The sequence below is a fragment of the Euleptes europaea genome, chromosome 7, assembly GCF_029931775.1.
Source record: "Euleptes europaea isolate rEulEur1 chromosome 7, rEulEur1.hap1, whole genome shotgun sequence".
NCBI classification, from domain to species: domain Eukaryota; kingdom Metazoa; phylum Chordata; class Lepidosauria; order Squamata; family Sphaerodactylidae; genus Euleptes; species Euleptes europaea.
This window is the reverse complement of record NC_079318.1, coordinates 38,871,076-38,885,376: the sequence shown is the minus strand read 5'-3', so window position 1 is coordinate 38,885,376 and position 14,301 is coordinate 38,871,076. Positions and strand designations below refer to the sequence as shown.

General features: G+C 42.7%; 1 protein-coding gene across 1 annotated transcript in view; it reads right to left on the bottom strand.

Moving 5' to 3' along the window:
- DNAH8 (dynein axonemal heavy chain 8) overlaps positions 1-14,301 on the bottom strand; it is a 158,727-nt gene that overhangs the window by 22,511 nt on the left and 121,915 nt on the right. The window contains exons 74-79 of the mRNA XM_056853358.1: positions 12,375-12,627; positions 12,066-12,256; positions 8,035-8,156; positions 5,992-6,110; positions 4,649-4,851; positions 1,397-1,470 (exon numbers count right to left, since the gene is read on the bottom strand). Coding sequence (XP_056709336.1) covers positions 1,397-1,470; positions 4,649-4,851; positions 5,992-6,110; positions 8,035-8,156; positions 12,066-12,256; positions 12,375-12,627 — 962 coding nt within the window. The remainder of the gene's footprint in view (positions 1-1,396; positions 1,471-4,648; positions 4,852-5,991; positions 6,111-8,034; positions 8,157-12,065; positions 12,257-12,374; positions 12,628-14,301) is intronic.

Here is a 14,301-nt window from a genome sequence, read left to right as displayed (position 1 = left end):
ACCTTGCTGCGACCACCCCCCAGGCGCTGGGACCGGCCGGGATGGCTGGCGGCATGTCCAGGCTCTCCTTGAGTGGGAGCTGCCGCACTGCTCCTGCTTTGCACCACCAGCATCTGTCCCACATGGCATGAGCGGTGGCGAGACTGGAACTGGCTCCGGCTGTCTGCACCACCCCCGGCCCTGCCCTCGGAGGAGGAGTCCCGCCTGGGCAACCTCCGCCCTCGCTTCTCACCCAGAACTGCTGCTGCTTGCGCGGCCTGGCCAACTTCCCCGAGGCTGCAGTAAGTGGGCGATCCTGAGGTAACACGGCAACGTTGCCTTGCTTTCCTGCCGTTGCAGGGATTCCTCCGCTGGTACGATTGCCAAAGATAAGACTTTTTGGAGGACTTTGATTCATAGGCACTTAACACACACACACAATTGCCAACCTCCAGTTGAGGCCTGGGAATCTCCCGGGATTACAGCCGGCCGCCGCTCTACACAGATCAGTTCCCCTGGAGAAAATGGCAGCTTGGAGGGTGGACTCTATGGCATTAGACCCCGCTGAAATCCCTCCCCAAGCTCCGCTGTCCCCCAGATCTCCAGGAAATTCCCGGCCTGGAGTTAGCAACCGTATTCAGGTTAAATTGCCGTGTTGGCACTTTGCGATAAATAAGTGGGTTTTGGGTTGCAGTTTGGGCACTTGGGCTCTAAAAGGTTCGCCATCACTGGCGTAGGAGGTGGTGCGGCGGCACCTCCTCCCCGCCATCCCGGGCCGCCGCCAGCTCAGGAATGGGCTATTAGGGTAGCAGTCACAGATGTTTATAAGGTCTATTAAAATATGTGGGACTTACAAATACACGTCTTCGGTGGGGTGATTTTAGTACAAAAGCTACAGCTATTCTTCAATAACGACAACTGAGAGTAAGTTAACACTTCAAGTTAACACTTGCCAACTTCAAGGTTGGGGCTGGAGATCTCCCAGGATTGCAACTGATCTCCAGGTTACAGAGATCAGTTCCCTTGAAGAAACCCCAGGCTGCTTTGGAGGGTGGACTCTATGGCATTATACCCTCCTAGTTTCCTCTCCTTCCCAAACCCCAGCATCTCCTGTCACCGCCCCCAAATCTCCAGGAATTTCCCAGCCTGGATTTGGCAACCATATCTAGTCAAATTGTTATACATCTTTCATTTGTTTAACTACGGAACATTTTAATGTGGCCTTAAACCAAGGAGAAAGGCAGGGTATGAATGTTTAAATAAATAAAGAATGCAAAACATGAAAACCAAGAGAAATGTCTGCAACTACAAGGATAAAAATGAGGATTTAAAAAAAATGAATTTTTTTTTAAAGGCTGAATGTTTTTAAAATTGTTTAAAAAAATTGTTTTAAAGGTCTCCTAAATTATACACATACCTGCACCATCGACATCTGTATTAGTTTGCGTGCATGAACTTCTTGTCCCTGACCCATAGAGATAGCTCTGTTTTCTGTAACAAGTGAAATGATATAATGGTAGTAAGAACAGAAACGTCAGCTTCCTCAGCTTTTGAAAAGGATGAAGATAGTTTTCTTTGTTAATTCAGGTTTTCAGTTCTGTGATTTTGATTTAACCATTGACAAATAAGACTTTGTGTTTTTTTATTATCAGATTTTTCAGGGTTATGTCTTTGTAACATTTCACTGAATGTATCCACTTCATCCATTTTATTCTTGGTTGTGTTGTTCTCTGCTCAGTAATGAAATGTACCTGCATTTTACTCTTAACAGGCTGGATCTAAAGATGCCATTATGATAGCGTCATGGCACTTCCCACTGCATACCTCCACCCCCCCATTGTGCCTGAGATTTCCTTGAACCCCAGGAGCAGAAGTTGTGGGGCTCAATAGGCTGCCGTAGGAGGAAGGTGGGAGGAGATCCCCCTCTATAGGGTTGCCAGGTCCCTTTTCTCCTCCGGTGGGAGGCTTTTTCGTGTAAGTGCATCTGGCGGTGTGCGTGCATGTGCGTGCGCCGATGCACACACGTCACTTCTGGTTTAGAACCAGAAGTGCTGCCTCGCAAGGGACCTTATACCTCTTAGTTTGAGTGGTAAAGTGGACCAGAACCAACAGGTTGAAATTAAATCAAAACAGTTTCCGTCTTGACATTAGGAAGAATTTTCTAACAGTTAGAGCAGTTCCTCAGTGGAACAGGCTTCCTCGGGAGGTGGTAAGCTCTCCTTCCCTGGAGGTTTTTAAGAAGAGGTTAGATGGCCATTTGTCAGCAATGCTGATTCAGTGACCTTAGGCAGATGATGAGAGGGAGGGCATCTTGGCCATCTTCTGGGGGTGGGGGGGGGAGAGGTAGTTGTGAATGTCCTGCATTGTGCAGGGGGTTGGACTAGATGACCCTGGTGGTCCCTTCCAACTCTATGATTCTATGATTCTAAAGCGGCCCTTTACCACTCAAACTAAGAGGTATAAGGCCCCTCGTGAGGCAGAACTTGCGGTTCTAAACAGGAAGTGACATGTGCTGTATGCATCTGCGCATGCATGTTTGCCCGCCAACCCTCAGGTGGTCGGCGGGCAGAGGGGTCAATTGCTGGGGGTTTGCCCACCACCAGCGGATACCTGGCAACCCTACCCCTCTACCAGCTTCACTGAATTGGCAGTCCTCTGGATGCCACTGAACACTGAAAGGGCTTTTCATTAGCCTGGGGCTCTCCAGGAGATGGAGAGGAGGTTTAATCCTTCAACCTCCACTTGGTTTCATGATTTGAAATTAGTTCTTATGCCTTGCCATTAGAATTTTAAAGAAAAAGACAGTGCCCTTTAAAACAACTTACATTTCTCTTTAAAATGCACACAGCAGAGAGAGGGAGCCACTTTCAAAAAGTGAAACCGAGAGGAGGTTGAAGAATTAAACCTTCCCTTTCTTTCCCACAGGGCTCTGAGGCAAACCGAGGCTGCACAAGCTCTGCAATTGACATTTTATAGACAAACCAAGATGCGTAATAGTAGTAGCTGTCTGGTGTTTCTTCAATAGCAAACTGCCTCCCAGCCCAGCCCTGACAGGAGATAGCGCTGCTTCACAAAGTTACTTGAGCTGTGTTGTGAGGTAAAGGGGGAAATTGAATTCCATTTACACAGCATCCTGGGGTCCTTTCAAGTCACACAGAAACCATGCATGAGTACAGTTGCCTGAAAACTGAAAGTAACTGGCTCAGAGAGGGCATCCCAGGCAGATAACAGTCAAACAGCTTTGCTTTTGTTACAACACTTTTTAGATACTTGTGGTCCTTCTTTTGCTGCTTCAAGAAGTATCAAGGATCAATAACATCAGACTGTCTGAATCATAGGCACGAGTACCTCAGTCCCAGACCGATTTGCTATGAATGATGTTCCATGGCTTTTAATGAAGTTTAGAATTGAACATTACTACTTGCAGAAACCTCGGTAGTTATGTTCATCCAATCCACTGCCTTAGGGCACAGTAGAATATTCCTAAATAATCCTGGTATGTCTGGTCTTTTTTGCTTGATACCTCCAAAGAAACCGATTCCACACTCTCCCTTATGTGTATCATTGCTGAACTAATCCTGCGGTTAGGAGGTTTTTTTTTTTTTTTTTGGTAGTACTTATCCTTAAGATCTTCTTACAATACACATAAAATGTAAGTTGGGACGTGGGTTCCCCAACCTGACTCACATTTCATGTCCGATGCAGGACTCAATTTAAAAATAGTGTTGGGGGGGCAAATTAGCTCCAGAGCATGGCACAGTGGCATGAGCTGTTTCAGCCTTCCCCCCTCCACTGCTTTCACAAGAAACAAATGGCCATGGGGTGGTGGTTTATCCTGGTGCCAGTGCCCCTGTCTGCCCACATCTCCTGGGCAGACATGTGGCACTGGCAGCCAGACAAACAGAAGTATTTTTTCACACGACACATGGTTAAATCGTGGAACTCCCTGCTCCAGGATGTGATGATGGCTGCCAACTTGGAAGGCTTTAAGAGGGGAGTGGACGTATTCATGGAGGAAAAGGGGTATTCATGGCTATTAGTTAAAATGGATACTAGTCATGCTGCATACCTATTCTCTCTAGTATCAGAGGAGCACGCCCATTATATGAGGTGCTGTGTAACACAGGCAGGATGGTGCTGCTGCAGTCGTCTTGTTTGTGGGTTTCCTAGAGGCACCTGGTTGGCCACTGTGTGAACAGACTGCTGGACTTGATGGGCCTTGGTCTGATCCAGTAGGGCCTTCCTTATGTTCTTATGTACCCACCCCCCAGTTATTCTTTTCTGGCAAAGGTAGTTCAGGATGGAAGGGAGGGAAGGCTGAAGCCCCTCCTGCCATTAAGCCATGCTCCAGAGTCTTACCCCCCCCCCCACACACACATTGTTTTTAAGCTGAGCCCTTGGTCAGACATGAAATATAAATCAGGTTGGGGAAATCCCCAACACAATTCACATTTCATTTATTGTGTCAGGAGACCCTCGGCTGATCATCTTGTAATTTAAATTCATAACAGACTAAAGACAAAAAAGGTAATGCAAACACAGTAGTCAACGTCATATAAAGGCTAAGAAAATGCCACCTACATGAACCTTTTGAGAAGAGAACTGAAGCAAATGAATTATAACAAGGAAGATCTAGCAAAGCAATTTTCTATGATTAATTTAACTGTACCCAGTTTAAGTTTCCTGGCCAAGGCATCAATCTGGATAGTTGGGTCAGATCCCATTGATAAAAAGCAGATGAGCGGTGTTCGTCTATCACTTTCCTCCCAAGTTTTTTCTAAATTTAAAATGACTGGCTCTGTATATTTCTCACTCAATGAATCTGCGATGTATTTCCTAGCTTGAGAAAGTGTGCGATCTGGACACCAAGACCTAGAAACAAAATATATAATGAACTTCATATTAAGGGGCATTTTCCTTTCTCTTGAATAATTTCAGTGCTTTGGAAACTGCATAACAGTCTCCAAGAGGGGAACTTGCAAGAATTTCCAAAGGGCACCTCATTTCCCCCTGTATCCTACTCCCTACACTATTTCTTTTCCCTCCTCCTGGCAGTCCTCATATCCGAACCCCTTTCCCTGCTCCCTTCTCTCCTTCTCACTCATCAACTAACCTGACCCCTTCAACTGTATTCATTATTTATTTACTTCGTTTATAACCCACCATTAATTTATTTATCCATTTAAACATTTTTATGCCACCTTGCCACCCAGTGAGGATGCACAGTGGTGAACATTAAAAAAATTAAACCATTTGTGCAATTCAGAATGCATTTAAAATTATAAAATAATTAAATAAATCACATAAAAAACACCAGAAGGAGGCCAGTAACCATTATTGGGGGTATGCCAGGCAAAATAAAAAAGTTCAAAACTTTTGGTGCCACAACTGAGAAGGCCCTTTCATAGGTTGGCCCCCCGTCTAGTTTCAGATGGCGGGAGCAACCAAAGCAGGGCCTCTGAAGATGACCTATCCTTCACCATCCATTTGTAATGCCAGCAATGGGGGCTCTCATTCCTCTGCACTTGGCTGTTTGCCTGGCCAGCTTGCTGGCTTGCACAATAGCAGCTCCTGATTTTCCTTGCCTATCAAGTTCATACAGCAGTGATGGCAGCTCTGGCTTCCCCCTTCTCCCCCTCTGTCTGCCCAGCTCGGATGGTGGCAAGTCTTCCTCATCTGCTCCCTCATCTGACCTCTTTCAGCCCATGGGGAATGTACAATCACAGACAACATTCCTCTCTTGGGAGGGATTTAAACCCTACCTCTATTTTTGCACTTTTCTAATTTTTCTGCAAACCGGAAGTGTCCCACAGGTCTTCAGAAGACTATACCCCCTATCTGAATCTGGCCCCATTCTGTGGGTGCATTGATCCATATGGGGCCCAGATTCAGCATTAGGTAGAAATTGATATGGGAAAAATATGCAGCATGCATAAGTATTAATATATAATACTCTTAAAAGGAGACAAATGACTTAATGCAAAATGGAAATATAGAGACAACATTTCTCACCTGATAAGCAAAAGTTTACGACAAGTATCTAAAGAGTCATTATATCCATCAGGAATAACTTCTTCCTCTGGAGCATCTTTATCGAACCAACTTTTCCATCCCTTCTCATTACGACAGATCTAAATGTAGACCAAAGCAGTAGGTGGTCACATTTCCCATTTTAAAGAATGTCTTTAATAAATTCTAGGTACTACCACTTCAGTGATACTTTATCTACTAATGAAGTATATTTACACTGTGTTTCATATCGTGGGGAAATGGTCTAGCAGTTACAGGGGTTAATATTCTCATGTCTTAGTGGCAGGAAGATAATGCAACATTTAGAAATATAGTTGGAAATGCCAAACAGACATAGAAATATAGCAGGAAATGCCAAAGTAGAGATGCAACATTTGACCATATTTCTTCATCGTGTAAAAAAGCAAGAAAATATCGGAAAGTGATACATGATGAAATACAAAGAAGATTGACAATCAATCTTGTGTTAGATCCAAAAAGTATGCTGTTAAATGTTTTCCCAGATAATATACCAAAAATATGGGGTGAATTGTTTAAGTATATGGTGACAGCAGCAAGAGTGGAGTATGCAAGAAAGTGGAAAGCAGAAGACCACGTAGAAGTAACTGAATGGACAGATAAAGTAGCATAATATGCAACTGTGGCTAAGTTAAAGTCTTTAGTGAACTATACATCAACCTCTGATTTTCATGTAAAATGGAAAACATTTCTTGACTAATTAACTAATAAAAATAAAATAATAATAATAATAATAATAATAAATAGAAGTGTTTTTTCAGATATGTAAATATCATAATTCAAAGAAGCTATATTAAAATAGAAGTTATAAAGTAAGTTCCAGTATAATGTAAGATTTTGATGTGTATATTTGTATGTTTTGTTTTACTTGTTTGAAAAATAAAACTTTTTTTAAAAAAAGACACAGAAATATATACATTTGAGATAATGACTCCATCTGGCTTGTCTACATATTATCTAATCCAGGGGTCCCCTACGTGGAGCCTCTGGGCTCCCTGTTGCCTGCTGACACCATTCCTGGTGTCTTCCAAGTGTTTTTAGAAAGTGGGCAGGGCCAGGTGTTGCTCTGGACTGCGAGACCTCTGATTGACCGTGCAGGTTTTTTTAAAATCGCTGTGGCAGCAGCTCTTGCCACAATACAAGGAACTTCACTGAGTGACTGCCAGTGCAATCCTAAAGAGGGAATAGTTAGGGAGTGTCTGGGGATGGTGCGGCTATTTTTAAGAAAACCCAGTAAAACTGGTTCTTGTAGGTTATCCGGGCTGTGTGACCATGGTCTTGGTATTTTCTTTCCTGATGTTTCACCAGCAGCTGTGGCAGGCATCTTCAGAGAAGTAACACTGAAGGACAGTGTCTATGCAGGGCCAGTTACACCAGCCCCGGGGAGCGGCTGTTCCATAGGGTTTCAGGGGGCTGCACTATGAATATATAGGTACAAGTTTGCACCTACAAAAGGGGGTGTTCCGGAGGCGAAAGGCCTTTGGGAGCTGACTAAAGTCAGCCCCACCCCTGGGAACACCCCCTTGGCACTGGCAGGAAGCCCTGCACTGGAGAGTCGCTGATTGCGAGGCTCCACCAGCGCCTCTGCCTCATGCTGCCCTGCCGCTCCCCGGGGCTGGTGTAACTGGCCCTGCATAGGCATTAGTGCCACTTTGCCAGTGCAAGCGGCACTAATGCCAGCACAGGGGTCATGCCAATTCCTAAGGGCATTGGCACTCTCTTGAAGATTGCTCTGTGAAGGTAACAATATCATCATTTTAAAAGCATCCTGTTTGCAGAACGTCTGCATGAAATTTTGAAAAGTTACTATTAGAGTTACTCCCTGAAATGTTGTGGTTAGCTCCTCCTCCTGTGGCAACCCTTTTATGGTTGGCTTTGCACTGACCACCCTATGTCAGAAATCCAAAGGAGCTTGCAGGCCCAAAGAGTTCGGGGACCCCGATCCCAACTAGCAGGATCCAATGGTGAAAATATATGGAATATAAATAATTATGCCAATATCGATACCTGGTTCATGATTTCAGAAAACTGTGGCAGTTTGCTCAGTTCCACTAGATTCAGCCATGTCATATCAAGAATCCACCGGAATGGTTTTGGTGGACATGCTTTTAGATCCAATGCTGCACCCCCTGGACAAAAATGATCACCATCATCATCATCATCACTATCACTATCACAATCATTATTACTGTTATTATTATTATTATTATGTCCATACAATTTAAACCTGATATTACTAGGTCTGAATTTTAGTTTATCAAAGAAATCCCACCAAATAACAGAGAACGAAAACTGGCACAACGCAAATACAGGCTGTATTGGAAAGTGGAGACAAACCTGTGCTAGAAGCACTTTGCAGAAATATGTGTTTGGGTCCTGCAGTTCTTTGAGAGAGACGTCCACTCAATAGGGAGTTAAGTTCTACTAAACTCAGTGCAACTTGCATCTGAATAAATGCAGTTAGGATCATGCTATATGGAACTTTTTACTCTACTGTACTGTACTGTAGTAGATTCAGCAGCCATGTGGAAAGAGTGTACTTAACTTAATTAGAAAGTGTCAAGCGGGGTCTCAAAAAAACCCTCTCTCTCTTCCTAAGTCACTATAACCTTCTTCCTCCTCAAGGTAATTGTTCCCTCTCATCCGCCTTCTGCTTGCCATCACCGCCATCTTCCCTTTGTCCCAGCGACTATCACTTAGGCCTGCATCATACTGTGAGGAGGGTGCCTTGGTGCACATATTTGTTGCTATTGCAACCCACAATAGTCCCCAATTCTAGCTTAATTTTTTCCATGGTAGTGCAAGCATAGACACTGTGTTGTTCAAGGTTGTTGTTTTTTTTTTTTTTTTGCTATCTGCATGGAGACCAGCACTTAGCAATTAGATACAGTAATGGAAAGATTACCAACCAGAGATCCAAAATAAATGGGTTTGGCTCAGTGAACAATGGCGTCCTCAAAAGGGTATAGTTAACAGGTCACTTATCTGCATCAACTGTGCTCAAGGCCATGCACAAACTGTACCATAAAATAGCCACGAAATTAGGACAAATCCAGTCTCTTCCCGTAATTATGCAAACTAATCAAGTTTTCATATATTACTTGAACATGAAGTTTCATGGTACTCCTATCCTACTTTCAGGAGCCTGATATATACCCCTGCTCACTTACTCTTAGGGTCAAACTGGAGCAGACATTGGGAGTTCCATGTTCGAAGGCCCCAAACATTTTGTTTGTGTAAACAGTAGCCATATGAGGACCTGAGTAGGATCAGGACTGCACTGGGATAACCGTTTCCTCTCCATGCCATTTGCCTGACCTCAAAAGTTCCAAGGAGCTACTAATTGCTCCCATGGGGCAACAATACCAGTAACATACACAGGACTCCTCTGTGAAGCCATTTCAGGTTGGGAAGATTAAATGGGGGGAAAGGGTTGAAAATCCCTCTCTCATCCTCATCCAAACTGGGGCCATGGAAAGCTGCTATTAACAAAGGAAATGAGTACTGTTGTAGCTTCTATTCTTCCTTGTGCATGGTCCCCACCCACCTTTCCTGAAAAAATGCTTGTTCTTTTTCTAGCTGCCTGGTTGTCTGTTGTGGGTAGAAGGAGGATGTGTACTAGGTTGGACGTACTTATTCAGCCTTCACTGTGCACTGACTGTTACCTCCCATGCCTAGGGAGGAGGAATACCAGGAGGGCGTAGTGTTGTGACTGGGAAGTATTAGCAGAATTCCCATGGGTGCTGTCTGTGCTAGCTGGTAAGCTAGTTTTGGTTTGTACAACCACTGTTCTGTTATTGTTGTGTTACTGATTGACCATAGGCCCACAACTTCACTGCACCAGCATTAGCCCTGGAATAGTGGCCACTTAGCATACCAGGAATTTGTTCTGCTTGGACATTTTTTCAAAATACCTAACCAGTAAAGTACCATCATCATCATAACTCAATAATTCACTAAAAACTAATTCAGGGTAATATCAATGCCTATGGAAACTACTGTCGTTTTGTATTGCATTTTCATATTCTTAATAGGAAATAGCTGACTACCTGTAAGATGAATGCTTATATCCTTGCCATTATCCTCCACTGCAATAGCAGACAATCAGTTTTCTGGCTTCAATTCATAATGTCTGCTACAAACTTTTAATTGCCCTAGTTTCATAGCATTATGCATGATTATTGTATTAATTCATCCTCTTTACATCTGTGATGATAATGTATTATGGGCAATTCTACATTTCTGTATGACACATACACATTTTCCTTTATGAAAAGCTTCCTTTTAAAGAATCTTTTTCTATGACTAATACAAAACCAGAGCCAAGAGTAACTCTAATAGCGTCATACACAATAGCCCATCAGCAGCATTGCCTTCTTTAATATTTTGAACCCATATAAAGCTTTTAGTCTAAAACAAATGTGGGTGCATTAACTGAGAAATCTATCAGAGATACTGGATGTCCTTCTTAAAACTTCCAATAGCAAAGTCAAAAGCTGAGTGCCTTCCTAATAATCATTCAAAACACACCCCAACCACATTATAACCATTGCATGAACAATAGTATGACACACATACTACTTTGTGGAGAGGCTGTCAGAATCTCTGTCCTGCTCCTTGTGTTCTGAGATGATTTGGGAAACCATTAAGGAAAACTCCTCTGCTGTGGCATTACCGTTATGGAGGATATTTCCTGTCATCCATTGGTGCTGAGTCTATTCATCTTTCAGTACAAGGTTAACACCTGTTTATTTGCCCAGGCACTTTCTTAATGGCAATGGAACCACATTGCTGTTGTCAACAGCTCTGTAGCTTTTTAAAATGCTACTTTTATTCTGATAATTTATTTCTCTACTGCTCTCGTCATTCTATTATTCTGCTCCTGCTTAACATATGGTGCAATCCTAAGTGCAAAAGGACAGCAGAGTTATACCCACTTAAGTTCACTTAGGTCAATGGGCTTAGAAAAGTAGGACTTACAAATTGCATTGTTGGTCTGCTTTTTCCTTCTGCTGTCTATAGTATTTTATGGATTTGTTTTCTTACATTTCAGCTGTTTTTGCCTATTGGTGGAAACCATTTTGGGGTCTTCAACATTTAAACCTGATGACTGAAAACACTAACAAGGCTACTTATATTGGGATGACAGGGGTGTCTGATTGGCTCTGGGTGCTGTCAAGTACAGAAAAGAGAGCTGGATAGTGTTGCTTGTCTCCTCAGAGCCTCTTTGGGTCCCCAGATATTCTGAATAGTAGCAGATGTAGAAGGAGACTGCACAAGGAAAGGAAAACTTTTAGACTTATCTTGTTGCCGTTAACCTTTTTTTTTACAAACATAATTATATAGAAAATGTACTTCTGGGGAGTGCTTAGACTCTAAATAATTATAAACAGTATAACTCCTTATTAAAATCCCATGGTACAGTTGAACACTTTTTTTAAAATAGTATTTATTTGTGTCATTTTTATACTAATATAGCACTCAAGAAGGCTTGCATGTAATTTTTTTTTTTTAAAAAAACCCTATCAAATAAGCATGTAACAGCAGTCAATCAAAAAACAGTAATATTGGAAAGGACTTTCGGGAGTGAGTGGAATGCAGAAAAGGTCCCTGATCATTGTGCACATGAATTGGTGGATCCAATTCATGGTACGCTTGCAATTTCATACTGCAGCCTCTGTGTATACACACAAAATAGTCCCATTCATTTCAATAGAATTATGTGTGGACAGGTTTTCTGCTTTAATAAGGTTTCAAATAAAGTCTAGAATAATGTTTTATTAAAACTAATGTTCATAAAGTACGTTAATAATATCAGTGAGTAGTACAGAATGAGTGATTCATATGTAGGAGACCCAAAGCCAAATCTCTCCTTATCTAATGAAGCTCAGTAGATGGCTTTTGGCAACTTCTCAGGTCTCTGTCCCCAGGGCTGTCATGAAATAAACATGTCATGCTGTCCACATAATGGCTTACAATGTATAACCCATCTCAAGCCTTTGCAATAGGGTACAAAGAATTCAAGATTAAATGATTACCTTTAATGAGTGATTGGAATTCCTTTGACTTCACTTGGCCCCTTTGAAGGTCAATTTTTAATGTCAGCAGCAGTGTAAAGAGAAATTTGTGGTTTTCATACAAGCCTCTAACAGAGTATGCAAATGTTTCATATGTCAAAAACTCTATAATATTTGTGATTCTTTTCTGTGGGATAGGGGACTTTTCAGATCTACAGCATGAAAACAAAAGCAAGCAAGAAAAGTGATTAATATTAATATTAGATGGAATGGGGAAAGACAAAGGAGGTAATGAACCTTTGAAGAGCATCAGTACCATTGTGTTCTTACCTTGCCATTGACTGATCAAACAGTTTTAGGAACTGAGCCAGTGAAGTTTGGTACATAGTATTGACCATGCTCATTTCTGTGATAAGAAAATAAAGAATGCTTCCTCGTGTAGCAGCAGGACGGTATTCCTCTTGTGCTGTGTTAATTTTTTTCTCTGTCTCTCCTGCAACCTCCAGCTTTTCTGATACCTCTGTAGCAGTTTGTTTGGTCGTTCGCAAAACACCAATCAAAGACTCATCATCCACCAAAGAGCCTAAATAAATGTTTCATAACAAATTTTTAGAACTGATTCCGATCTAAGCATGAAAAAAACCCTTTTTTTCTCTATCAGACGAGTGCTATTTAATGGAATTACTTTATACCACATAACCAAGCATATTAAAGTGAAGCAGTTCTTAACGTTATAAAAAAGTGAAACGTTAGATTTTGAGCAATATGCTAATTGTTTGTTCTGCATAATGTTACGTATCTTGCAGCAGCAGCAGAAAGCAGCCCAGCAAAGAATTAGAATGAAGAATGTAGAGGGAAGCCACTGCCAGATATTGCTGAGCTAGATAGACTAATAGTCTGACTTGGGATAAGCTTCTTATGTTTGTCAGTTCATGTTCACAAATGCTTATGAAGAAGAAAGACCGTGCCTGTTGCTCTAGTGTCCAGGAACTTTAAAACCAGCCTATTTCATCAGAACCGGAGGAGACATCTACTATTTCAAACAAACACTCCCCCCATAGTTACCTGTTCACAGTCTTAAGTGTGCAATACTTCACATTCATATGGACAGGCAAGGATACATGAAAATATTGAGCATGTTTGACAGATTTGTCTAGGGGTATAAACATCGTCATAACAAATAGCATACAAGGTGGTCCACCACTTCAGATTGCATGTGAAGGGTGTGGACAAGGCTAGAGTAATTCTCCCCAATATCTAGTTTTCTATGTGCAGAGATTTTTTTTTCCTATAGAGGATCATGCAGCCATGGTTGGCTGCAGTTGAAAGTGGTTCAGTCTAGGAACAAGCTACCTGTTGTGAGTCTGCCTGCCAATGCCTCCTCAGATGACGAAGAGATGGAGGAAGCCGACCCCAGCCCTTGGATGCCACAGGAAGACCCACTGGACAAGGCAGAGACTCCATCAGGTACAGAGGGAGAGTCTCAGGCTGGAGTCAGCATGCCACACTCTCAGTCTTGCAGTCTCCTAACAGCAGCTGCCAGCCTCACCCCCGGTGCCACCAGAGCCCTCAGAATGTGAGAGAAGGTGGGCTCAGAGGGAAGCACAGCAGCAGCACCATAGTGCATGGTTGGCAACCCAGCACTGGTAAACCTCTGCCTGTGAGCTTGAGTCACCACAGGATCAGGGCTGTCAGCCATGTAGGCTGCTCAGCCATCCATGAAGTGCACCTGACCTTGGCTGACTCAGCAGGTTGAAGAGTTGCACCTGTTCCTGATCAGGGTTTTCCTGATAAAAGCAACCAGAAAAGGGTGACCTAGTATGGAAGCAACTATAAATTACGTAAATAAAATAGGTGCTCACAAAGAACATATATGGTGGTAGTGTCCTGGTTCTGGCAAGCACTGGGGGCAAGAGGTAACAGGCATAGTCCAGGGTCAAAACACAAGAATCCAGAAGTCCAAGCATCAAACCAGAAGGACAAATCCAAAGAGCACAAGCCAGGTCACACTCCAGAAAGTCAAACACACTGAGGTCTGCAACGAGGCACAAACCAACAGCAGGCACACAAGGGTTATGCACAAGTTAGCCTTTCACACTGAGACTCAAGGCAGATGATAATTTTTTAAAAATAGTTAAATCAGATAGCAAGGCCCTCTAATAAACAAAGCAGTAGGACTGTGTGCATTATGTGTTGTCAAGTCACTTCTGACTTATGGTGACCCTATGAATTTATGACCTCCAAAATGTCACATCAT